This window comes from Harpia harpyja, chromosome 11 (genome assembly GCF_026419915.1).
Source record: "Harpia harpyja isolate bHarHar1 chromosome 11, bHarHar1 primary haplotype, whole genome shotgun sequence".
In the NCBI taxonomy this organism is placed as follows: domain Eukaryota; kingdom Metazoa; phylum Chordata; class Aves; order Accipitriformes; family Accipitridae; genus Harpia; species Harpia harpyja.
In genome coordinates, this window is record NC_068950.1 from 44,496,684 (window position 1) to 44,523,903 (window position 27,220).

Here is a 27,220-nt window from a genome sequence, read left to right on the forward strand (position 1 = left end):
TTAAGAGACAAATTAGAAAATACAGAGAAAAACCACAAATAACAAGCTGGCTGCTTAATTTACGGGGGAAAAAAAAGAATAAATACCCATTCTGGAGTGGTATCGGGTTCACTTGATATAAAAGAGAGGGGTGGCACGGAGATGCGATGCGGCGGGGCGGCACGGCCGTGCCGCCCCGCCGCATCGCATCTCCGTGCCGCCCCACCGTGCTGCCTTCGTGGGTTTCCCCCAGCAGCTGTGGATGCAGATGGTCTCATTTCTCCTTTTTTCATTCTACCAGGGCAGAGTCTGTATTTCCCCCGAATTTTACAATTCCTGTTCTTTCACGAGAGTATTTATAGCAAAAGAGCAAAGTGCAACCAAAACCGCTCGAGCCTTCGCATGCCCCTATATATTGCATTTAAAAAATAAAAGAGTTTATCAAAAATCTATGCACTAAACGCTGTCAGAGGCGGGCAGTTGCATGATGTTAGCTGGTGATCTGAAGTCTTCTACCTAAAACTGAGAAAGCACCTGAAAAAGAAACTGGCACGGTGTTTTTAATTCTATGCCTCTGATCGCCGACACGGTCATGGCCACCTACAAGCAATCCTTTTGTTCTCTGGGCACGTAAGCAAGCGTGAAATAGATGCCGGCATAAATCTTGCCCTGGTGCTGCAAGGATGTCAAAATTGCATGGAAGAAGTTGAAAAATACACTTAACTCGGCCGCGGGGCTGGGACAGAGCCACGGCCGCAGCCGGGGCACCCTCGACATCGGCTTGACAAACGCCGGAGGGTTCTTTGGAGAGGAGTGACGGAGCGAGCCCGAGGAACGTGCCAGAAGCTCTTCATTAGAAAATACAGAGTTAAGCACCACTACGGACACGGCGTGACGGGTGGGAATGACGGGAGGTGGGCACACTCCAGCTCCGGGCAGAGTGTTGGCTGGACCCCACAGCTGGATCACCAACCAGTGCTCCACAGCTGGATCACCAACCAGTGCTCCACAGCTGGATCACCAACCAGCGCCCCACAGCTGGATCACCAACCAGCGCCCCACAGCTGGATCACCAACCAGTGCTCCACAGCTGGATCACCAACCAGACTCTGCTGCAGGCTTTATTTAAGGGCAGACAATACAGAAAAGAACCCAGACACGAACAGCACCTCTGCAGCCACACAGGTGATCTTTTTTTCGGGGGGCAGGGAGCGCTAACGAAATAAAAATGCAGATTACTACGGGGCCAGCAGATTGATAGGAGAACAATATTCGGGCAGCAACATGAGGTTATTTACCCGCCCCGCGTACCTGCCTGCACGCTTCTGAGCACAGCTGGAGTTCTCTCAACAGCTACAGTCTTGCATACCCAAACTAAGTTAATTAACTATTTTTAACAAGATGTGTTATAAAATGATAGACACAAACACGGTAAAAAAAAAATCAGGGCGGATCTACATTGTTGTTTTTTAAATTGTCACTAGAAAAATACTCTAATTATAAAAATAATCTGCCTGTAAGCACAGAATAAGCAGTACAATTTTCTGTCAGTCTTGTATGTCGATTTTTGAACTGTTTGTTAAAGCAGCTTGTTAAACAAATATGTAACTTCTCAATATATATCAATAGCGTGTATATCATTTAATATAGAAATGACAAATATGCGACGTAAGACAGTAAATTACAAGTGGTTAATAAATTCTGTAAAGATCATTACAGAAACGCACAGTTACGGCAGATCGCCACTTCAACCTCTGAACCACCGGCTACAGAGAAAGACGTTTGTAGCCAGCTGAAGTCAGAATTATTTCCGATCCCTTCAAATTTTTCTGTTAGTATGCAATGCTTGTATAAATATACTACTAAAGTTTTTATATATATACACATATACACACACAGACAGAGAAAGACTTTTTTATTATGTATATATATAAAATCACTTACTTGATGGAAAGGCCCTCCAATTGTATCTGCATAACCACAATCTGGATATAATTTGGCGTTTTTCCCCTTTAAAAATGAATTTTAAAAAGAGCCAAATTCTGACTCCCTGCACAAAATACAACTGGGACTTCGAGTGACGGAACCATGCCTCCAGCTCAGCACGCGGCCAGGGCAGCACTAGCTTGCAGCCTTTGATTCTTTTGACAGGGGTTTTTTTATGCTAACACAGATTCTTAATTACAGAAGAAAATGCAGAGAAGCAGAATCAAAGCTGAAAATTCTGCTTTTTCAGCTCCTTTTATAAAGCAGGAAAATAAATCTGCAGATCTCTGATTCTTGACGCTTTAGGTTTTACACTTAAAAACCCCTGTCGAGAGAAGCCAGCATAAGGAAGGCTGCAGACATGGCTCCCTGGAGTTCACCAGCAGTTGCTACAATCATTTTTCAAGGTAGCTTTTGCTAGATAATGCACTTCTAAATGTGTCTGTGCATAAACGCACGCTACCAACACAGTACACATCCCCCCCCCCCGCCTTCCCCGCATACGTAATTTTAAAAAAATGTAAAACCAATGATGTTTAATCAGGTTTCTACCCCTTTGCCTCTGCTCTGTCAGCAAAGCTCAGGCAACTTTGGTCTCGTTTGCGTAACTTGAAAAGTGAAACGGGGACCCACTCCTGCAGAGGACAAGACCCCCGGCTCGCCCTGCCCGTCCCACCGCGGGGACCCCGGCGCAGCGCTCGCGGGCTTGACAAAGACCCCATTCCCTCGGACAAGAAAGAAGTTAATTCAGTTTGAAACCTCGCTTCCTAATAAAGATAGGGAACAGAAGAAATGCTTTAGAAAGCTTAAGAAATCATTTATACGCTTGGTAAAAGAACAGCTGCTCTTACACAGTTAACAGGTGGTACCTTACAGAGTATTTGCCTATACGCCTGCCGGCGGCCGGCTTTGCCCAGGAGGGCTGCGGAGGAGCTGCCGCTCTCCTATAACAAAATGCAGGTCTTCTTGTCCTTGAAAGGGTTCTCGGAAGCGGGTATGCCCATTAGCAACGGATCTTTCTTGGCGTGTTCTTCACAGTAGAGCATTAGGTCAGCTGATGCTTTTGACACCTGCAGAAGACAGGGGAAAAAAAAAAAAAAACCAACATAAAATGGTATTTCCCCATCACTGCTAACATGATCAAACATGCCGGGAGCTGCCGACGGGTAAAAAGTCCCCGCGTGGGACCGGAGAGGTGCTCGGAGATCAACGCGCTCTCCGGGGCTCCGTCTCCTGCGAAAGACGGGCTGGCTCCGGCTGCATCTGCAGGGAGGAGGAAAGGATGGACGCCGGTGCTCTGCGGGGTTAGTTCGTGACACGAGGCAAAAGTACCGCTCGGCTCCTACGCGGCTTCTACAGAAGGCTAAAAATAAACAGGAGAAGGTTCAGAATAATACGGTAGGTTTGTAACGAGGAACTCCTCATCTATAACGTCGGGGACAGTCAACAGAAGCGTCCTCAGCTCACCAGCCGTTTCGGGAACGCCGCGCAGGGTCCCTCCTGCCACCCGAGGAAGGGCACCGCTGCTCTGCCAGTCCGTACCTCTGTTCTGCTGGCCTTCAAAAGGGGCTGGGCAGCAATTCAAGGAGCACGGCAAAACCCGAGAAGGCAACATCCTTCCGACAAGGCTACGTCTCATGTAGCCAATATCCTACCCCTGCTAGCCGGAAAAAAAGTTTGGTTTCTTTTCTGCCTTAAGTTAAAGGAATCCAGTTTTCACTACCCTCTTTTTTTTTTTTTTTTTTTTTAATAAGGTCGCTACACATTCACCTTCCTCCCAGAGGTAGCATTCAGGAACAAAAATGGAACAAAATCACACAATGTGCATGAAACTGGAAACTCGTACCTGCCTTCCGTTTCACACATTTGATTTGCACTTCGTATTTTGCTTTGGTTCTCCTACAAGTCCATAAAGCACTGAGCTACCTGAGGATACTGCTGGCAAGCGGCCACGAGAATTACATTTATTCAGGTTTGTTGGGCTGAAAGGTATATGTCATGTTCTGAGATGGGGACAAAAAAATGAACCGTGGGCACACACACACTCCCTTATCTTATCACCCTACAGCTGGAAGGGGAAAAAACCAGGAGAAAAAAGAGGGGTGAAGAAGGACGTGCTCTCACCTTTATTCTTTCTATTGAGGCTTCTATTCTTAACTGCTGGACAGTCCTTCGGGCCTGGGCTATGTTGTTGGTCGTGCTAGCCGTTTTGCCAGACATTTTCAGTGAAGCAGTGAAGTTCTGTTTTGAAAGACAACGGGTTAGTTTTCCAGAAGGTGGCACAGCATGTTAAACTACTTTTACACGCACGCGGGAAGGGACGGTTACCCCAGGAGGTTTCGGGAGGGAGGAGAGCTGCCCGAGCACTGGGGATGAAACGGCCGGGCTGCGTTTCGGGTCTGCAGCAGCCCAGCAGCAGCTTTACGACACGTCAGAAGAAAAGGAAAAAACAAGAAGGCAAAGTTCAGAGACGCCCTCCCGGCTGCTGTCTGCTCCCATGTGGCCATATACGGGGGGGGGTGGCGGAAAAAAAAACAAACGAGCGGCTCCGGGGCTTTCCTTCTCCGGGTGAGAATGCGAAGCATCAATCCCGACACGTGGCCGGTGTTCGGATGGTGTCCAGCGAGAAGAAAGGATGCTCTCCGCTGGGCTCAGCCGGCCGGTCCGGCAGCAATCCGAGCACAGCTTTTGCAGCTCGACCCCTCGCTTGCAGCCACCCACGGGATGCCGGTGAGCGGCACGACGGCAGCACGTGCCGCCGGCGTACCGGGGACCCCAGCCCGTGCCGGGATGCCACGCGCTTCCCTGCAAGTTGGACCGAGGACGAAGACACGCTCCCAACCCCACCAAAGAGCAAAGGAGGGAACTGGGATCGCACGCGTGCATTTGCACCGCTCGGGATTTGGAGGTCTGTAACCTCCCGGTGGTCCCCAAAAAGCTCAGTTTCTTCAGGTGTACATAACTCATACGGCATACTCGAGCCTGCCCTGGCTTATGGGACCACCACGAGCTGTCCCTTCGCCCGTGCCACCCTGCAGGCCACCTTGCCCCATCTCCCTGCAGCACCCATCCTGCCGTTTCTCATCCCATGCAGCCATCCAACGGCTGCTGCTGGAAGGAAACTACCCGTGCACGGAGCAGCAGGAGCAGGGAAGGGCCGAGGACCGCGCAGCATCGCGTTCAAAAGAATATCCCTACAGGCATCGCAGCAGCAAAGAGCTTATTGCTAAATTATTCAGGTACCCGGGAGTTCAAAGAGCAGCTGGTTTAGGACAGCCCTAGCCTGTGAAACTGTCCGTTCTGTGCCAATCCTTGCACGCAATCTCTAGCAGGACTGTCCCCAAACCCCGCCGTTTTGTTTTCCACGGATCCACGAGAATAATTGGCTCCATGGTGCTGTGCTTAAATCATTTGTTGCATTACAGGGACTCAAGTCCAATGTAGCTCCATGTGACCTTTCCAAGTGCTGCATACAGCGTTTCCTTGTAGGCTTCAGGTTTCTCACGCCTCGGCCTGGGTAGCAGGGCTGTTTTTCCAGCCGGTGTTCGTGCCTGCCCAGCTAGCTGGGAACAGCATCATTTTGCACCAAGTCCCCGTTTCGGCACATGCCCTCATTTCTAGGCTGCTCAGCGGGGCCCCAGATTTTCAACATTTTTCTCTCCCTCTGCAGAAACCAGCCCTGGGTTTGCCGTTCAGCCCCGGCGCGTGTCAGGCCAATACAGCCCGCGCCGGCGCACAGCACCCACGGCAGACGTGGGATGCCCACAAAACGCTGCCATACTCCCTCCCAGCTCTCCTCCAAGACTATCGCAGGCACCCACGGGTGCTTTCTGCTGGCCGGGAACCCTGCACAGCCATCAGCAAACACCTCCACCCGTGGCATCCTCAGCGTTTTCTGGTAGGAGCGACGCGCCGACCCGCGCTCCCGCGGCACCGAGCGTGCTCGGCTTTCTCTGCAGCCCGACGATCTACCGGTGAGAAGGACCGCAAGCGGCGTGCTAACCGGTATTTCACGCTTTACAGCTCAGGGCTGACTTCTGCTGCTCTCCTAGCATCCCAGCCGTGAATCACAAACGAAGCAGCCTGCCCGTTTTCCCAGCTGCATCCGCGGCGGGAGCGGCGAAGCCCAGCGAGAGCAGGATCAGGCTGCCAGGCGGCAAGCAGCATTGCGGAGCCGTGCTCCGCAGCTGAGCTGCGGGGAAAGCAGCGCAGGGATGCTGCCATAGCCCGGGAACAGCCGGCAGCGGGATGCGGGGGGACCTTCCTCGCGACGGCTTTGGGCAGAGTAATTGCCAAGCGGCCGGTAACACTCCTGCTCGCGCGCGGCTAGGAGGGACGTTCATAACTGGTATTAGGTGGCACTAAAAACTTATTTCCTGAAACCAATATTAAGAACGTACTCGTGAACCTCGCCAATCTGCATGGCCATATAACAGCCCCCCAATATTTAGCTCACTGGCCCACTTTCCCAGTAACTCTTTGCAGCCGGGAGGAGGAGACAAGCATGAAAACCAGAACTAGTTTAAATGCTGCATATGCTCCAAATGACCGATTCCAGGGCAAATCACAGAAGGTCTTTTGTAATTTTAGAACCTTTAAACGCATGCCAGTTTAGAAATCACAGCTCCGAGCAAGCGCCCTGCAGCAGGCGAGGGCACCGGCCATTTCAGGGACATCTGAAGCGCGTACCTTCCACTCCTCCAAATATTTCCACCCAGGGTTTCTGTAGGCAGCTACCACGAGTAAAGCTGCAGCAAAGTTGAGGAAATTTGAGCAGAGCAGACGCCCGTGACACGGAGGCCGGGGAAGCCGGGCTGGCAGCAACGCGGTGCCGACTGACTCGCGCCGGCTGTGCAGGAGGACAGCTTGTAAACCGCGGTCGCTTCAGCTCCGCGACAGCCGGGTCAGTAACCCAAGCCTCGGGCTGTGGCAGTCGGCCGCTGCCCCAGTTCCCCACAAGCCCCTCGTCGCCCCCAAATTTCCCCAAAGTTCCCGCCGTGCTCCAGAGAGATCCCCTACGGACCGAGCGGCGCGTGATTCACTGCTTACCACCCACGGGAGGTAATTATTGCAAAATTAAAAAAAGCCAGCAGGATTTTCCCTCCGTGGAGCAGCGTTCCCTCGGTGGCGCTGCCTTAACCAAAGACGCGGGCGCTCATCCTCGCTCAGCACCCGCTGCCCCGCCGCTCCACGGTGCTGCATTCGGAGCGGCACGAAGGAAACGAGCCGGGACCGTCTCCACGACAGCAGCTCATCCTCCAGCCCTGCAAACCTCTTCCAGCCCTCATTTAATCCCTGCACGACAAGGCAGGAGGTGACAAATCCAAACCGTGAGTCAGCACAGGACAGCTGAAGACGCAGCTGTGACCGGGCAGCACCAGGCGCGAGACCCTCGCTCCCAGGAACGGGCACTGGTTTTGCCAGACCGGGGCTGCCATCTCCCAGCGCCGTCAGCTACTTACTGGGCACGGCCGTGGGTACGGAGTTTTGGGAGCGTTGTTTGCTCTAGGGAGGTGTGAAGTTTTTGCGTGCTTGGCTGTGAGGAGGAGAGTTAAGACGCACGGGAGTCTGAAATACCCTCTGTATCAACATCACGACACAAACTCTCGGTTACTAACCCAGATCCACCGTATTAGTCGAGTTATTGCTAATCACGGAGCTGTAACATCCCACAGCAAGCACACAGTGTATGCGTCCTGAATTACTAATATTTGTAGCACCCAAATATTAAAATGCATTTTGATGGCACACTTAGTGATTCAATCTCCAAATTACTCAAGAGAAGGAGGAATGCTGACTGACACAGCATAAACAACTTTGTCTGGAAACAGTCGTAAATCTGTTTGCAAAGGTTTAATATTCAGACATTCTGCTTTATTTCTGGGAAAGGGCAAGCTACTTGGAGCACGATTCTCATTGTAAGTGATGATGGGGGGTGTATGTTGAATGCACATCGTATTATTTGGAAAATACAAAGTGAAAACTCTCTGGAATTCAAGGCAAAGGCCGCGGTGCATTAACCACCTCCGAGGTAAGCCCTGCAGTGCCGGGACTCAGACAAGAAAGCCTCTTCCATTTCAAGTCAGCGACAGCCAACTCAACGAGCCGGGGAGGTTTGCAGCACGCCGGGCAACGCGGGAACGCGCTGCGTGCTTCACCAGAGACACAAAAGCAGAATTTTACAAAATCGGGAGAATTACCTCGCATCCCGAGGGGCGGGCCGTGCTTTAGCTGGTGGGAATCGGCAGGGTCAGGACCACGTCCAGGGCTTGGTGCCACAGAGCGGGGGGACACGGTGGCCACGGGAGAGCCCCCGTCTCCCCCGGTGCTGCTGCAAAGGGACCCTGACCTCTACCAGCCGCTCACCGGAGGCAGCGAGACGGACCGAGCTGCAGCTCCCGTGACTCTCGACGGCAGCACCCCAGCCAGAACACTGGTAAACCTGCCCCGTGATTTTGCGATGCTGTTGCCAAGCGAACGGAGCTAGGAGACTTGCACGTCTTGGCACACCGGGACCGCCCGAAGAGCTGCAGCCTCAGATGCGACGGCTAATGCGAGCAGACTGCGCTCCTGCAGCACCATATGCTCATTTAAAACAGCATTTGGAAACGTAACAGGAGTTACTAGACTTTTGGGGCATTTAACCTGGTAATTGGAGGAATTTAATTACTGAAAAGCTAACTGTTAAGCTAGAGTTCCTAGAAAGGATGTTTAAAAGGACACAGATTTTGTGGGTTTTGTTCGACGCTTCCTGCCTTCGCTGGCGTGCCACGAGAAGCGGGCAGGGGGAAGGCTGCTCTGCGGCCACAGCCCCCTTCCAACACACAAAAATAGCACCGGGGCCCTGTTCTGCTCAAAGCCGTTAGTACGTTCGAGCCCAAGTTTTGAGACTCCTTCCCGCTGGAAGCCGTTGATTGCAATGGGAAACTACCAGACCCGGGGCTTTGCCGGATCTGGGTTTTGTCGCCTAATCCTGGTGCTGCTCACCGAGGTCAAACGGCCGCGGGGTCCGACAGGGGCTTCTGCTCAACATGTAAATGAGGCTTAACTCATTTGTAAATGGTAACGGGATCGTCCTTGCAGGTGATGCTTCCCCCTGTCCCATGTGTGTCCCCCCCAGCACAGTCCCTGGGGATGCTCGCTGCTTTAACTCCCACCCCGGCACCCCAACGTGGGATTTCGGACCGTGACCCAGGTAGGCAACGCAAGCAAGGCACGGCTCACCAAAAACACCAGCGACCCTTCCCCGGGCCCAAGGAGAGGTGCTGATGTCGTGTCTGGAGGATGTTCTTGCTATGGGACTGTCATTTCTATAAGAAGTCCTCCTGCACCAGCAGCGGTTGAGGAGAAGGACCCTGCTCCGGACGGAGAACGGGTCCACAGGCACCGAGCGGGAGACGTGCAAGTACAAAACAGCGTCTTGGCTACGTGGAACTGAAACGGTAGAAGACAAATTTCTCACGTTCGGGTAGTACTCTTAAGAAAAGATAATAGTTGTGAGGCTATTGGCTACTTTGGGAAATTCGCTCTGCAAGGAATACAGCGAGAAATCGGAAGGCCCTACCTTTTGGGGGTTTTGATCAGAATAAAACCACAGGGTCAGGGGGCACTGCGTTCACCCCGCTCTCCCTGCCTCCTCCTCCTCACCAGCATCAGAGGGCACCCATCCAGAACCTCCGCAGGACCCTGGGGCCGAGGTTGACTCGTGAGACAGGCGCAGGCACACCGAACCCAACAGCTTCGCTGCAGCCCAGCTATATCGCCCAGAAGGACCCGCAGGAGATGGTCGCAGCTGCAAAAGCTTCCCCATAACCCGACGGGCTCACGCGTTCGTGAAAAAATGAAACTTCCAACCCAGAACCTCCAACACGCGCTGTTAGAGCCGATACACGCAGCTGCTGAATTTGATATGAACCCTGCTGGTGCGTCGCAAACTGACGGCGAGTACTTTAAAATAATCAGTTCTGGGATAAGAAGGAGCTGTTTCACATGGACACGAAAGCACGGATCCACTACGAACTGAGCCCAAACTCCCATTCCAGACCCCGCAGATTTCACTTACTATATTGAAAAACTACGGTGTGAAAAAAAAACCAGCCCAAAGCAATTCTTTTTTTAATAAAGTAATGCATGCACCTCCGAGAACTAAGATAGTTCAACATTTGCTGATTCCTCCAATTTTAGTACTTTTTTTTTTTTTTTTAAAGACATAAGGTTAAAAAACAGTTGCCGCAAAATTAAAAGATAAACTGTTCTCTTCTCATTTTGCTGGGGCAAGCCTAGGCTGACTTTGCTCAGCCTTCCCTTCCCCACCCCCAAGCCACAGCCGCAAAACCCCTTTTGCCACTGGAGAGGTTTGAGTTTCTCTGGAGTCCCTTCCCATCCTACATGAATGACCTCGTTAGGAAAGTTTCAGTGTTTATTTTCCCAGCTGGTTAGCTTTGTTAATAAATTAGATGTTTTAAAAAAAAAAAACCAAACCCAAACCATAACATTTGAAAATTAAATTGCTGTGTTTCCTCATCTTCAAACAAACACAAGCAGCATTACTTTAATAGTCCTCCTAAGATTACTAAATCTCTTCTACAGAGAGATTTACAAACAACTAGGTCATCACCCAATAATACTGTTTTCCCTCCGAGTTCCTGGCAACCTACCCTATTAACTAAGCTGTGGCGGCCATCTCGAGCCGCAGCATTTCTCATAGGGTACACTTGATTTCAGACAACAGCAACTGCAGAAAACTCTGCAGATTTGTATCGGCGGCGTACACGGTTCTGCAGAACTTGGGAGTTTGTGCCCTCGGAGCCCGGGGCAGGGTTTTCAGGAACAGGGATGTCTCCAGGAGAATTAAATCACTTTCTAAAGAAAAGACCACTTGGTCAGGGAGGGCACCGCTCCAATTTCTAAGAAACAAGCCTTCGTGCTCAGCGGGCAGCCCCGAGCCGAAAGCAAAGATCCCCTGCGAGCCCAACTCGCCCCACCACTTCTCTCACGGGGATCTCTCGTGACCCCCCCCTCACAGCCACAACTATCCATTCTCCATCAAACGGACCAAACCCAAAAGTTCCAACGAGTTTTTCAGTTCACCACCTAAGACAAAACATGGTCGGTGTGATCTCGTGCTGTTCTAGGCGGGAGGTGAGCCGGGGGTCCCCTGCGCCCACCGCTGCAGGGACACACCGCGAGCGACAACCTCGGTCTCCCACAAGAGATAAAGCCGAACGAGGGCTTGCCAAACCTGCGGTTGACGACGACAGAGATTCCCTAGCCCCAGAGCAGCTGCGGGCATGGCTGCAACTCTCACTTGTCTCTGAGTCACAACCTAAAAAGAGACAAAATAATCAGTCCCACCAAGAGCCTTCTCCGGCCATCGTGCCCGAAGCAAAGCCTTTCTGCAGAAAGTGCTCCGAAACCATCCAACAGCTACGTTTGAAAACAGGGTATGTTTTTTCCAGCTGTGCCAGCTGGTCTAATAAAACAAGCAAGCTTTCGTGCCGTGCTTCACGTTGGCTAGCGAGGGGCTCGCAGGTTTGTCTGCCTTCCCCGGCCACGCCAGCCCACAGCCCTTCGGACCCCCAAGCCGCACTGCGTTGCTTGTGCAAGCTGGCAGGATCTCTTCTTTGTTTTCAGTCCCGAGCACGTCGTGCGGCTTTCATTTTCCCCTTCTTAATACCAGGAGGCTGCAGGAGCAGAAAGGTGCGGCGAGACAGACAACTGGAAGAAGAGTTTCCATTGCAGCAGCCGTTAACCCCACCGGGATCCCACGAAACACCACGGCACACGCTACCGTGCGCTGGTTGTCACCTCTTGCCCTTTTTCACTGTTCGTCCCTACCCCTGTTCGGTTTGAAAGCTGTCAGAAGTGAAAAGAAGGCACTAATAACAACGGGAGGGAGCAAAGCTGCCTGCCCTCTCCAGGTGCTGCAGCCTTGCAGAGGCACAGGCTGGGCTAGGGCTCTGTAATTAGCAGCAGAGTCAACAAACGAACAGAGCAAATATGCCAGTGGGAAGGCTTAGCTCATCCTTTGGGGAAAATACCTTTTTCCATGGAAAACTGAGGACTTAGGTTTGTTCAAAAGAGGAGGATGCTCACCAGCCATGCTTTGCCAGGTTAAAAACACAAGGAACTTCCAGGGAACTTCATGCAGGCCATACACCTGCGTTTTTTTCTGTCTTATAAATAACAACAGAAACACCTGCAAACAGGCCGAGCTGCCCCTCTTCCCTAGAAAAACCTTATTTTTCAGGGCCTTGCCCTATTTTTTTCCGCAGGCTTTAGGTAACGAGGTTACGATGCAGCAGGCGCTCAGAACAGCCTTGGTAGGTACGCGGCTGGGCATTAAACTGGAGCTCCAACCAGGATAATTAAACACCAATCTATCTTTTTTACTCTTTTAGATCCAGGACTTACGAACCACCTGCTGAGTGAAATGTAATTAAATCACTGCCGCTAAAGTACACCCGGGAATCACCCGGCAGCTCTGCCTTGCAAACAGCTCCCTATTCGCTCCAGTTACGTAAAGTCAGCTTATACTGCAGCTCCAAACCCCAGCTAGCAGCGGAATAAAGGTTCAAAAGGGTATCTTGGTGCTATTTCTTTTGAAGCAAAACAGCTTTTAAGCCGAGTAGCTCAAAACTGTAGATCAACGGAGCGGACTGAACAAAACACAAAGCGACAACACTAACAAACACGGCACCTAAAAGCGTACGAAACGTGCGTGGCTTTAACACGCCGTCGGCCTCCGGTTTTCCGGGGCGACAGCCCACGGCTGGGGGTCGGCGCGAATCTAAAGTTAACAGCTAATCTGCAAACGCAAGTTTCTAACGCATCTCCTTTTCCAAGCCACAGAAGCCGTGCGGCGGGGGATACGGACCCCCCGAGGTGGAAATACCCTCGGCGCGGAGGCTGCAGGGAGGTGGCGGCACGGCAGGCTTCAAATTCGGCAAGGAAACAGCGGGCAAAAAAAGGACACGAGCAATTCCGTAAACCAAGAGGGACACCGGCTTTCCCGGTGACCCCCCTCCCCGTCCCCCCGCGGCAGGCTGGCAGAGGGGATCCCTCCTCGCCAAGGGCATCGCACAGCACCCACCGCAAACGAGCCGGCACCAGCACCAACCAGCCTTTGCTCGGGTGTCCCGTGGGCCAGGGCGGCCGTCCCTGCTGCATCCCCCCCCGGGATGGAGGAGCGAGGACCCCGGGGAACCGCCGCTGCGAGCTCTTCCAGCTCGGAAATGTTTGGATGCTGCTGCCCACTTGAGCCTGCTAGAAAAACCAGAAACAAACACCACCACGTAAATTATTTTGCTTTTCTTAAAAACACAGTAGTAGGGGGAAAAAAAAGAAACGAGCGAGCCGCTTGGCAAATTCAAAGTCGGGCCGCATCCAGCCCGCGCTCTGCACGTGCTGCCCTGCACGGGGCTGGCGTTTCTGCCCCAAAAAACCACCGTAACATGGCACCGCAGGAGCTCCTGTTTACGGTTTCGGTGATTCCACAACAAATGCTGCAGGTTTACAAGCGAAATTGGTGCCAGTCCTGCAACATCCCCCTCCCAAATCTTTGCTGAAACAGTTTTAAGCTGGATCCGTTTTGCATATCACCACCAATAATAAAGACTCTGCCCGCTACTTCGCAACGCTGCCTGCAAAACCATTTTGCGGTCACCTTACGTACCCACACCATCCTGCCTGGCCCCCTTTCACCCCCGCTGCCTTCAGCTGGGACTCTGCAAACGATTCGGTAATAACGCACCATCAAACCCCAAATCCAGCTGTCTGGGGTTTGATGGTGCGTTATTACCGAATCGTTTGGTTTCTTACTACTCTTACCTACTTACACTCTCCAGAGCTCGCAGGAATAAAAAGGCAGGAGCTTACTCCTACCTCCGAAGTCGGCAATTTTGCTTCTGAAAATACGGAGAGTAGAGTTGTTGGGCAGGAAGGTGGCATTTTTACGGTTGCTTTACACAGCTCCTCGCTCCTCCTGAGGCTGAGCCCATGCCGTTGCCCAGGGCACAGCTGGGACACGGCGCTTATCCGGCAGACCTTCGAAGGAGCCACCGCACAGCCCAGCAGCCGTCTGCTTTGGGGGGAACAGGCGCTGCAGGAGGCAAGCCCCCGCTTTCACCCCCAGCCTGGTTAAGCAGCAGGACACCGTGCACGGGCTGGGGAGGCTGGAAGGAGCGAGAAGGCAGCGAGGGGAAGAGGGGCTGCAAGCCGCACGGAGAGGCACCAGCAGCCACGGTCATAGAATCAACTTAGGTTGGAGAAGACCTTCGAGATCATCACGTCCAACCTTAAACCTAACTCCGCCAAGTCAAGGTCGGTCCTCACGGAGAGTGGGAAAGAGGAGCCGCGACGGTCCCTGGAAGGGGATGATGCCAGAGCCCCTCTCCAGCACCTGGGATGACTGTGGGCTACGCGCACCACTACTACGCGCACCACTACTACGCGCACCACTACTACGCGCACCAGGCGCAGCGGCAGGGTGTGGGGTGTTTCGGCGCAAAGTTTCCGCGGGTTCTCCGGGTGCTGCGAGTGCTTCTGCACGTGCCGCTTTCCCAGGCGCTTGTGTGGGAGCGTGAAGGCTGGCGGCTGGTTGGGACTTGAATGCCGGTTGTTGGTTTTCCTACGGGGCAGACGTGGCCGCTCGGGAGCAGGTTTGTTACGACTTGCAGAACCTAAAAACTCTCCAAGTCCAAGCCAAGAGGCCTGACGCTGTCATTAAAGGCCGTAGCTGGGTGCCGAAATAAACAACTCTATTCTGAGGGTGCAGCGTAGCATAACCAGGTATGTCAGCGTACAGAAACACGGTTGCACGCAAGCATCAAAAAGTCTCGTTAATTGTGATATTTCATGGCCTTGATTTTTTTTAACGTTTAGGTGTCTGAGGGAAGAATCTGCTGGAGGAATCTCAAAGCGCCTGGCACTACCTTCAGCCAAACCACTCGCCTCTTTGCACCAACGCGTGCTCCCCCCTGAGATCCTGCGTGCCCCGGCACGCAGCAGCACCTTTCCACAACCGCCCGGCAAAGGGGATGCCAGCTCCGGCGGCCGGCTGGGACACCGGGCTCTTTTTTTCCCTGCACCGAGGCCGAGCATCCCAGCGTAGGGGTTCCAGCTGCTCCTGCCCTCCCGCGCGGGGCAGCGGGGGATCCCCAGGTGTTTTCCCCAACTTTTATAACTGGGAAGCCAGGATGCGTATGGAGCGTGGAAAAAGAGTGGGAGGCTCCGTGCGGAGGAAGCGCAGGGCGAGTAGCCCTGATCTGTCGCACCTGCCGGACATGGTCCGGCTCACACCGATTCCTCCACAGCACCTCTCCGGGAGCGCTCTTTATCGCATCCGCACCTTCAAAGTAAATACTACAAAAGTTATTCACGCCGATCTTCCAGAAACGAGGACCCGCTGTCCCAGATGTAACCCTAATTAGAGAGCACTGGAACGACGAGGGCACGTTCGACACTCCTCCTGCTCCGACCGGTTGCTCTGCTCGGAAAAGGAAATAGCATCTCCAGCAAAACAGCCCCTTCCCAGCTCACCCACCTCCCGCGCCTGCGCCGGGCGATCCCATCATCGCCAAACTGCACCTCAGCCAGCACCTTGCTCTGGTTATGCAGCCAACCTAGTTTTTCCAGCGGTGGGTGCAGCCAAAGGGAAAGCCGGCGGTGGCTTGGCAGGGCTCCTTGCCGCCCCGGCCCCAGCGCGGGGCCGTGCTGACACCCAGTGGAAACCACGGCGAGATGCCTGGCAGAGGGAAACGCCGCGCCTGAAATCTTTTCCTTCTGTTACGCTACTAAATAGAATGGAAAATAAAACCCGGTAAGCGGGAAAACATCGGAGCCCTGCCCTCAGCAGGAACACAGAATTGGGTAGTAAAATGAAATAGGGATTAGAGATGCTTTCTGGTCGTTTCTCGCTTTACGATACTTACACCGCACCCGACGAGAGCAGAGACGAGGCTGTGCGATACGCCAGAGCTTACCGGGAGGAGATGGACTCGGAGACGCTCGTGCACTGAACGCGGTACCCGTGAGGATGCAAACTTCCCAAGGAGAACGGCAGCCGTGATCGCCCGCTGGCTCTGGGGGTCCCACGGGGGGCTCGCTCCCTCGCCCTCCCTCTGCACAGCCCCAGCCAAGGGCTGGGGAGTTTTCGGCAGCGAGGCTGTGGCTGCTATTGCAGGGGACCGGCGGCCAGAGGAAGGTTTCTGCTCCTGCCTCCGCAGCTACTGCGAAACAAACTGTTAGCAGCAGCGGCAACAGCGATGGCTAGCTGGTTCCCGGCAGGTGAGGAGGACTTGATTTCTAAACGGGTATCAGGCGAGATTTACAATCGCGGCACAAGTGTTTTATACACGCCAGAAAAAGTTTGGGTTTGGGAAAAGAAAGCAAGATCCTCCCCACGCAAAAACAACTCCTTTGCGTTTTCAGGGATCGCGCTATTACCATGCGCACAGAAAAGCTGAAACACCCGGCAGCTGCGGTACTTGCACACGGTGTTTTTGGTGGAGGACGTGGATGCTTTGGCACGCACACCCTGCACAGCACCACAGCTGAAGGGAGTGGGGAAACTCAGGCACCCCAGAAGACCCAACTTCTGTTTTGCTGGGCACAAAAGCTTCTGTTTTGCACAAAGTCGCTTGGTCTTTTACATAGTCTGCACAAGTACAGATCTTACACGACGTGAGCTTGAAGCAAATACAGAGACAGGGTTTTACACGTCAGAGGTATAAAAGTCAGCTGAAAGCGGGGAACCAGCACACCTCAGCTCTGTTTAGTCTGCCTCGTTTGGATTACAGTATATATCAGCAGTTTTCAAACCCACTTTCACAGCAGAAAAGGTACAACGACGCCAAACTCTCCTTCCATCCGTATCTCTTGGAGGAAGCGCGGTAATTAGCACTAGGTTAGCGATGGGAAGTCTGGGCATGCAGATACACTTGCTTTCCCCAGAGGCGAGCAGCCCGTCAGTGCACATGGAGAATACAAGCTCCTTAAAGCACGGAACACCAACTTGTGATGTTTCCTTCTTCAGAGAATTTACACTGGAGAATATTTAGAGATTTTACAGTTGAGATCTTTTTTTTCAATTATAAACAATGCTGCCAGTGTCTTAATTAGTCTTTCTAAAACGTATAAAAATCCCAAATAATGTGAAATGAAAGAAAACAGACAACTCCCAAGATCTTCAATTGGATTTAGCGTTCTGGGTATTTAATTAAGGATGTGTTCCTTCATAACCTCCATTTCACAAGTTATCCCAGTACCATCCTGCTGATCAAAACTGGGCTACAGCTACGTTTGATTTACAAAGTCAGCCACCATACATGTGATTCTGTCAAACCCAATTTACTTGTTGGGAAACGAGTAGTGGAAAAACCCGCTTTTATTTTCCTCTGCATTTTTTCCAACTTAACTTTTTGTATCTTTAGTACAAATGAAAGCCACGGAAACTGACTTCTAGATCAAGGTTACTTTGAAAAATGTCTGAGCAGTATAATTTTAAAGACATCGGCCTGAAGTCATTAGTAAAGACAACCTGTGCTCCCTAACGAACTGCGGTGCAGTCTCTTCACAGAAGGTACCTGTTTCTCCCCACAGGGCACTACCCAGCTAACTCACACCAGAAAAGACATACACAAACTACAAAGAGACATTTGCAAAGAGACTTTTAGTGGTATCAAAATCAGTTCATCTTACAGCATGTAAAGCAGGAGCGGTCCGTGATTAAAGCACCAGACTGGGAGTCACAAGATCCAGCGTGGCCTCAGGTTACGTGACCTTCAGCAAATTCTTTAGTCTGAAAGAGAGATAAAGCCGAGGACGCTGGTGGGAGATGCTCTGTGAAGAGCTTTGTGGTTCTCAGCTGAAAGACACTGAAAGGGTGCAAAGTACTTCACAAGCTTCTTGGTTACATGCATTTATCAAAGCACCTATTTTAAAAACGGGGTGAATACAGGAAGAATTTGCATTCCAAGATGGTCAAACAATAGACATGCAACACAGCAAATACAGAAATGGTGCAGACTTCCACGCTGCCCCTCGCTAACTGATAGAACAAACAAGAAAAAGCCTAATCTCCGTGACAGAAGCAGCTCATTCAAAACAGCATTTCTGCCGCCTAATATTCAATGCAAGAGTGGTCAAGCAGTTAAAAATGGAGGCTAACGAGTCAGCAACCTCCAACCTGCTGCTAATGCCTTAGAGAGCGGGCAGCAGCCACCACCGCACCGAGCCACAAGCGCAGAGCCTGCCCGGCTGCCGTGCCCGCCACGGAGCCGGTGCCATCCTTGTGGCCTCTCCTCCATAAAGCTGCTGAGCGTTTTGTATTTGTTCTACTCCAGAATAAGATTAAATCACTGGGGTTTGGGACTTGTGATGCTGCTTTGTATTTTGCATGAAAGGAAAGAACAAGCGTGTACTGGAAACTCACCTACAAAGGCGGTCTTGCTACCTGTCCGGCTTGCTTTGATTTTATTGGTGTAATGATCCTGAAACAGAGTAAAGTAAAAATCGTAAGTACTTCATAGTGCAAGAAAGGGAAAGCTAAGAGGGGTTAGCACTTGTGGTTTAATTCTAGTCACAAAGAATACAATATTTTGAGATTGGCCTCACTGAAAAATCTACCTCAAACCTTTCTTACGGCCAGCTCCCCTATTTCCCTTGCCAAGGATATGGCCACGGGCGGCCAGTTCCCTCTGGCCACGTCCCAAACGTGCACAAAGTCAAGTTTTCGCAGCCTTTTTGCACCACCTCCCCACTGCCGCTGCGGCTCCTCCTGAAGCCCGCGCTCCCGAGGCAGACGTCCCACCCAGACCTACAGCGGACGAGATTTAGAGGCAGCTGATAGAAAAGCTACTGGCTTTAAGACGAGTTAAACTACTCAGGGTAAAGCCCTGAGCAGGTTTACATGAAGTGCCAGCGTAGCCGGCGTTGAGCACATGTATTACTTTGCCTCCTGCAGACTTCTCTGACGTGTAAGCCTCCATTGATATATTCCAGCAGCTGTGCTGAAACCACAGGAGAAACAAATCTGAGAGCCCATGTTTCCTAAAGAGGCCTTTACACACCCAGAAAAAAAATGCTGGAATTTGATCAACTCTAAAACGTTCAAGTTCCTGTGCCAGATGCTGCTCACTGTTGCAAGACTGGCAAATCCGGAGCACGCTATATTTAACACCCTTCTTAAATTTTCATTGTATAAAACTCTAATTTTAAACTAAAACTGTACGACAATGACAATTCAATGAGGGCAGCAATTTTCTAAGAGTGTTGGTCATGAACGATAGTGGAATTGGGTGCCTGATATGTACAACTCGGCATCGCCAAGAACAGAAACCAGCGACTGAAGAATACCTGAAAGTTCACAAGGGTTTATTTGTTTAAAAACATCTATCCATAACACAAACACAAACCAAGTTGGCTGCCTTGATGCTATGGGTAAAAGAGAAGGTGATAAATAAAAACATCAGGTGACATGCCTTCTGTGATAGCTAGAGGGGGGACTTTATTTACAAATAAAGTTGTCTTTATTCACATTGCTTTGCCGCTGCATGAAGTCTAAGGGCAGGCACATTCAGTGCAGTACACACATGAGTGTGCAAATACACATGTAAAGTTCTAAAAACAGCAACTAATAATCTAACATTGACTGGGAATTGCTATGTTAACCTTTCCTGTAATTTATAATGCATGTTTATATACTTTTGGATCCCTGCAGAGACACCCACTGTCAAATACGGTGCAAAACACGGATTATATGCGCCAGGCATTTACTAAACCGGCAAAGCAGCTGGGGCACAGATAACTCATTAACCAGGGCACGGCAGGATCCAGAATCGCCACCGACACTTTTTGGAAGGAAAACAAGCGTCCCTTGCCAAATGGCCGGCGGAGATCTGGCGCAGAGCCCCGGCGCCGCTCAGTCACCGGCCGAATAACACAATTAGCTATGAGATTTACCAGCCCCGCTATGCGTGAAACGTAGAGCCAATTCCCGGCATACTAAGCCCAGAGTGATGCGCGGGGGCAAAGCGATGGCAACGACCACCAGCGGGGAGAGGGCAGGAGCGGACGGCTGTTGCCTTTCGGCTGGCACTCGGCCGCACGGAGCGACCACGAAAGGCTTTGAGAGCAGCCCCCCGCCTTCCTCGGGCAGCAACGATGGGGTCGGAGGAGCCAGAGCAATTCGGTTCCCCCATTCCCAGGAAACGAGAAGGTAAAAAAGCACAGAAAGTTCCCAAGGGATGGCCCTTAACAAGGGAGAGGTGCGCCGACTGCCACGGGCTGGCAGCACGGGCAGCGTCCTCTTTATAAATCACACGCCGCTTCCCGAGTTGGAAACGGCGTCAAAATTTTAATAGCTGCTGTTAAAATCGTTGTTTGGAGCAGGAAAATAAATTACACTCGAAAAGAGGCTGCCTTGCCGCAGCCAGTCCTTGTTGCCCCAGTGCCAAGTTTGTGCTTTTCACATACAGCAAGGAAACAAAAATAAATGCAACACGTAACCCTCCTTTGCATACGTGTGACAGCTGTGCTGCACAAAATACACGTTTTAATGGAAAAGCTTCTGCTTCCCTTAGCTCTGCAAGTTCTCACTCTGGTCACAACACCCACAAATTGTTAAGGAAAAGTAAGAAAAATTTTAATCTCTTGACTTCTGCTTCCTGACGGACACCAACACACATAGTCAAAACAATCTTTAAACGCATCTAAAAAATAAATATGGCTCATAGGAGCCACTTTCCACCCTAGAGCCATAAAGACTCGATATTCCTGCCTAATCAAATCTCCTATCAAATTAGTCATAAAAGCCCACAAACCCAACATTACTAGCATAGTTTGAGGCCGGTGTAATGCACGCCCCCCCCCAAAAACCCTCCTGAAGACGTGCTGGGTAGCTGGAGTGTAAGCGTTCAGAGGTCAGGCCATCCTCGGGAAGGAATAAATCAGGGAAAGGCACGTGGGAGAGAGAGATACGAGGAAATGCCGCTGCCAAACAGGTCCCAGACCCTGCGGCCAAGGGCAGCAGCCCAAGCCTGGTCCTCCCGCACCGCAAGTCCCGGCAGGCAGCTCCAGCCGGAGCATCCCTGCTTTGCAGGATGAATCCCTTGCAAGTTTTACAGTAACATAAACCGGATTCGGCTGGGAAGGAGATGGGTCCGTCTCCCAAAACTGTCAGCGGCACTTTCTGCTTATCCCAGCTCCAAGCTTAGACCCAAAAGCCTGACTTTTTTTTTTTTTTTTTTTTTTTGGGGCTTGAATCTAAGAACCCAGCTGAAAACGTGTTTTGGGATCTGCTCAAACTTAGAGCAACAACCAACAAAACAGGACATTTTACTTATAACAGCACCAACTTTTGCGTTTTTAGGGCAGTGGCCCCAGTGGTTTAACACACACTCCAGATGGCTGCAAAAACAAGCAACCGGAGAACGCTAACACCTTTCGTACCACGCCTTACAAGAGTGAGATGATGCAGGAAAAAAGACTTTGGCTGAAAGATTATGGCTTTTCATTAACAAAAATAACAAGCTCTTTCCATTTAATCTCTCATTTCTGAGACTTTTTCTTGCACTTGCTTAACTTCTTCCTCCGCAGCACAGACGGAAGCAAATGAAGTTCGAGATGCTTTTGGAATTATTTTGATTCAGAAACAAAAGCCTCCTGGGCTTCTGCAGAACTGCTACATGACTGCAAATTCCTATTTCATGCTGGTTTACCTTCACCTCAAGTATTTCCTACAACAGCGTAGCTTTCCAGAGAGGATAACTTCTTGCCAGCTGTGCTGGTGGTGTTTAATAAGGACAACCGAAGAGCAGGATCAACAAGGGAGAGGAAGATCATCAGTGGAAGATTTTGAAAACACATGGAAAGCTGCACCATACTAGGGCACAGGATCCTTCACAAGAACTTTGTTTTTCTAACGCAAACTGTAAGCAACTGCCCTGGGACAGAACTTCTTGCACTTCGCTGTGATACGGCAGCACACAAAGAATAGCGTAAATGCCTTTGGTATCAGCTTGATTTTACTTTTAAAAACAGAAAGGAAATTTTCTTCTGGAAATGCTCTGGCTATTCGTCAATATGATTAATGACATGGCAAAGAACCTTTTTTTCTTTTATTAACTGGAAAGGTATACACAGATACATCAAGTATCTCAGAACTGCAGACTGCACCAGTTGCCGAGAAAATTTAAGCCCAAAGACCTAACAACAGAGGACAGAAATCTAAACATATCCAATTAGGGATAGACAGCTCAGGAAAGGCCTTTCCGGAGACAGACTTCCTACGTTGCAATCAATTTTAAATTAAAACTTAAATTTATAAACAATTAGAATCCCTGTTTCTGCTGAATAAGCCCTCTCCTGCGCAGGGCCACCTTTATACCCCGCCATCACCACCGAGTCCCCGCTTCCAGAGCTTCCCAACCCTTCCCGCGGCGGTTCCTGCTCTGCAAGCCAGACCCGCAGCACCAGCTTCCATAGCCTCGACGGTTTTCCCTGGTTCTCAGCCCATATTTTTTCCTTTCTAATGATACCTACCGGTCCCTCATGAGAGCATCCCGCACCTTCCCTTACGCTTCCCCAGTACAGCAGCCCAGCACGGCCGAGGGCAGCGCTGGGTCCCACGGCATCATCTTAGCATGACGGAAACTGGGAGGGAGGTTTTCTTGCTCTCCTCATCTTAAAGCACCAGAAAACTTTTTCTCTTCCCCATGGTTAATCCTACCCCCCCCCCTACAAATAACACAGCCACCCGCTCCCATGTGCGTTCAGTGTCGGCTTTTGAATTGCCCAGTTCTTGCCCCAGCGAGGGAAAGAAGTTATTCTGAAGATCAGTACCTAGCTGGGGGAAGCTTTCACACAAAGATAACTATCATTTAGAGAGCAAGACCGGGCCAAATCTCCCCTCTGTGCTCCAACTGCCTCTGCACAAGGAGAGGTTACGAATAGCGCAGGGGTGATTCAAGAGAGCACCGCCGGCATCGGCATGTGCCGGGGAACCGGGCTACCCCCTTCCCACCGGGGCAAAGATGGGCTTTGCCACCTCCAAACGCTCGGGAGAGCCGGCAGGATCGTGACCCGCACGGCGAGCGAGGGCTCCGAGCCGATGCTCCACGTCGGAGCAGAGACACAGCGGAGGGAAGCAGTGAGGCTCGGGTCACGCGTACGTCCAAATCCAAAACGTGCCGAAAAGTAACCTGTCCCTGTACGGCAGGTTTGTAAAGACACGGGAGAAGGGACGGGAAGAAAAATGGTGTGAACAAATGGAAGAGCAAGCCTGGTTCCTGCTTCAAGTGGAGCTGACTGTTTAAACAAGAAGGAGACGACCCTGAGCTGATGCACGAGTCCCGGGCGAGCCCACGGGAGCCAACATGGGCTACCACCCCTCGTGCAGGGGCTCGGGACCCACGGCATCCCAGAGGCCGCATCCCGCAGTCGTTAGCCGCTGCAATACAAATAATCCTTACAACACACTTTTTTTTTTTTTTCTAAAACTCTGTAGCTCCATCACATGCCAAGACGCTGATACGGATACAGGAAGCTGAATATAAACACATTGCCTGCTTTACCAAATATTCAAAGGAACACAACTAAAAACATACAGTCAGTGGTGTCCCTGAACATCTCAAAGCTACGAACCGCCCATACCCACGCTGGCAGGCTACGCTGCCTGGGGGCCCCCGGGAACCAAAGAGCTTGCAGATGCGGGGTACACCGTACCCCAGTTTTAAGGACCTTCTCCTCCCCACGGACGCCTGGCTGGAAGGGAGCCGAGCTGCTCCGCAGTAACGAGCGCTACGTCGCGGTGCATGGGAATGCCGGATCCCCCCCCCGAGCCGCGTGCCTCTCCGGGGGATGGACGTACCCCCACCGTGCTCCTACCTCCCCCGGGTACCCCCACCTTCCCACTTCTGCCTACCTCTGGAAAACGCCACGGAGAATCCTACCGTAACTCAGTCACTGTGAGGACTTTTGTCACTACCTCTGCCCTTTCTGCTATTTCTCATTAATCTTTGCCAAATACAGAGTGAAAACTTTTTGCTCATGTCATGAGTATTTCCTCTGCTCCCTCCCTTCGACATTCCTCTATAGGTTATTGCTGAGAGCAGCAAAGATATGATTTCAGAAGAGACCACAGTGTTGAATGCAGGATGAACATTCGGGTTCAGAAAAATGAGGTCTAGTTGTGTAACATTACAAAATTCAGAAAATAGCTGTGCGATGCCAGCAGTGATTAATGTGGAGCAAATCCCGAGAGTCGTCAAACATCTGCAGCTTCAATTTCCCAAGAAACGGCAAGTCCACGACTACTCTGAAGATCTGGGGAACTTGCTTTCTGCTTCCATTAAGTCTAATGAAAGTTGCACTACCAATTCCTACCTCGTCCTGACAAGGGTATTTCTGTGCTAGAACGCGAGACCCACCAGCCCTACCCATTTCTATAGTTTTTTTAAGCGCAGATGCATTTGCAGCGACACAATCCTCCTAGGAATACCGCTCCATACTTTGGCCAAGGTTGCGGTGGTGTTTCCCATGCTAACTATACACTGCTTGGAAAGTACTTCTCTCCGGCCCCGTCAAGCTGGCTCGTGCGGTAATTTCTGCTCTGGTGCAAGGACAAAGTGAAATGGCTGAGGGTGAGGATTTATGGGGCTGTACCACAAACTTCTGCAGTAATCTGAATTTGCTCTTGCAACAGAGCCTAATCAAAGGATGATGCATGAGGTTTAGGAAGCTGTGGCCGGGAAGGAAGCACGTTCCCACCCCGCAGAGCTGTCGTGTTCACCATCTTCCACAACAGACTTAACATCTCAGCAACACTTGAAGGGATTGCGGAGCCATCACCATGCTACTGTCTGCATCCCAAACCTTGCTATAGAGAACTTCTCGCAAATCTGGCTCAAATATACTGAGTGTTTTGAGGAGCAGAGCCTAAGAAATTAAGAACTTTCAGTATTCATAAAAAAAGTTATTATATAGCCACAGAGACATGTATGTGAAACAAAAGAAGTATCTGAAACCTACAGCACAACTCAGTGTTTGCATTTAAGTGTAACGCCAGCAAGAGATCAGAGATGCTGGCAGTGGTTCTGACCAGCAATGACTGCTGTTTGGGAGCCCTCCGAAACTTCTCCAAAGAGCAGGAGACCTTTGTTTTTAAAGGAAGGTGGTTCCGTCAGCCGGGCGATTACGAAAGCGAGCTTGACCGCAGCACTAGACCCTATCCATTGTTCTCCTCTAGAGTTTATTTGCCGCTTTAGTTCTTGATTAAAGATATCCTAAATGACTGCAATACGTTCAACGCCAGGACGAAATACGGGATTGAGAAGTCATTAACTGCATACTAATCCCTCAATCTCATTTAGTGGTACTGGAGTAGCATAAAATGCTACTGCTCTCCAGTACTCGCTATTTACTCACGGAATTTTATTTCTAAACCAATTTACAACGAAGATAAATGCAAACAAGTAACTTGTCACTCATGCTATTAGCTCCAAGTCAACAGAAATGCCGGCTAATAGCCTGACAAATTACTGTGAATTCAGTTTGATATGCCATACTAATCAAATTGTTTCCTGATCGTCAGAACTAACGAGGCCCAGCTTCCGACGTATTCAGCCTGGCTTCCCGGGCCCTCCCCTGCCTTGCAGCGACCCCGATGTCTGTCCCCATCGCGCTCGAAGCCACACGTCCACGCAGGTCCTGCTGCCCTTCCACCAGCGGTGACAAGACCCCGGTGTCCCCCGCACGCCGGCGGCGGGGTCGGTGCCAGCGAGGGGGGAAGACGGATGGGCCGAGACAGGCATCAGCCCAGCGCGGGTCCTCCTTCCCAACAGCACCAGGCTAAAAACACAATATACGCCCCAGCTACCCTTTTTCTCCCCCAAGAAAGTAAAGAATTTAAGCTCGGAATAGAGTATTGCAATTTAAAAGTTACTAGAGTAAACTCATTACTGCATCAGGGCGTGTAATCTTCTCAGTATCAACACGAAACCTCCTCGAATAATGACGCTTACCACTAATTAAACTCCTTCCCACACTAATCCCACAACTCCTCGCACATGGGAAACTTCCTCCGCCGAGCAGAGGAACCCCAGCGGGGCCGAGGAAAGCCCAGCCATCGCCTGACGGGTGGGAACGTGGAAACAGATAAAAGTTTAAATGATTTATCCCAAGGCTGGGGCTGCCCCTTCGCAGTCTCCTGCTCCCAGCCCTGGGCATCCATCACTGCCAGAGAGAAGGTCCGGACGGACGGAGGCGGGAAGGCCGGGTGCTGCGCAGCAGAGCCTGTCTCCAAAAGAAAGGCCTAGTTTTGGGGAGGGTTGGGTTTTTGGGTTTTTTTTAATGTAATTGGACAGATTTCGTCGCTTTCTGAAGCCGCACGCAACTTGTTGAACCGCATCGGGCTGCGCGCCGACTCTCGCCGGGACTTCTCCTCAGAAAAACTGAGGGAGGGAAATTAAAAGAAGAAAAAAAAACCCTAAACCAACCTCAAAAAACCACCCGGCGACCGCGCGGGCCCAACCCTCCCCCGCCGGGCCCAGCACCGCCCGCGGGCCCACCCGGGGCGGCGGTGGGGGGGGGGGGGGGGGAACCAGCCGCCAACGGGGCCGGGCTGGCGCCTCCCGCCGGGTCCGTACGGCCTACCCCCTCGGTAGCGGGGACCTTTCTCCCGCCGGCGGAGCCCCCCCGACCCCCGGCCCGGTGCCCGTTCCCCGCCCGGGCCCGGCACTCACCGCCCGCCGCTCCCGTCCTCCGCCCGCAGCCCGTCTCCACGGGCGACCGGAGCGGGCGGCTTGGCCCCGCCCACCGCCCGCGCTCGCCCCGCCCACCGCCCGCGCTCGCTCCGCCCACGCTCCCCCGGCCCCGCCCCGCCCGGAGGGGCGGGGCGGGGCCGGGGGAGCGTGGGCGGAGCGAGCGCGGGCGGTGGGCGGGGCCTCGGGCGCCCCGCCCCCCGCTGTCCCAGCTCATGGGATCCCCGCTTTCACGTTAGAAAAGGATTTAATTTTTTTTTTTTTTTACTTTAATTTTTTTTTATTCCCCAGCCTGAGCGCAGCCCGAGGGAGCAGAACGCGGGGGATGGGGCGCCCATTCCCAATCCCCACCACCCGCCAAACTCCACAGAGTTCGCTCCATAGTGCAGGCGACTGATGTACAAAGTGCCTCTTCCAGATCTACGGGAAATTGCACAACCGAATCCCATCTCTCCTGTCCCGAAGGCCGGATTCAGACCCGCCGACGCTGTTTCCGA

General features: G+C 51.7%; 1 protein-coding gene across 1 annotated transcript; it reads right to left on the bottom strand.

Moving 5' to 3' along the window:
- Window positions 1-1,877: 1,877 nt before the first annotated feature.
- Window positions 1,878-26,793, bottom strand: GNG12 (G protein subunit gamma 12). The gene is made up of 5 exons (XM_052801287.1): window positions 26,706-26,793; window positions 18,398-18,455; window positions 17,665-17,764; window positions 4,090-4,206; window positions 1,878-3,035 (listed from the first exon to the last, which is right to left on the bottom strand). Exons 4-5 carry the CDS (start codon window positions 4,183-4,185, stop codon window positions 2,910-2,912), a joined length of 222 nt encoding a protein of 73 aa, XP_052657247.1. The 5' UTR covers window positions 4,186-4,206; window positions 17,665-17,764; window positions 18,398-18,455; window positions 26,706-26,793; the 3' UTR covers window positions 1,878-2,909.
- Between the last annotated feature and the right edge of the window lie 427 nt (window positions 26,794-27,220).

What these genes read in the sequence shown, in the direction of transcription:
- GNG12 (XM_052801287.1), bottom strand. Translation starts at nt 4,185, where the DNA reads ATGTCTGGCAAAACGGCTAGCACGACCAACAACATAGCCCAGGCCCGA. An exon ending in CCTCAATAGAAAGAATAAAG is followed by an intron (nt 3,036 to 4,089) that starts GTGAGAGCACGT and finishes TGTCTTCTGCAG; the next exon opens with GTGTCAAAAGCATCAGCTGA.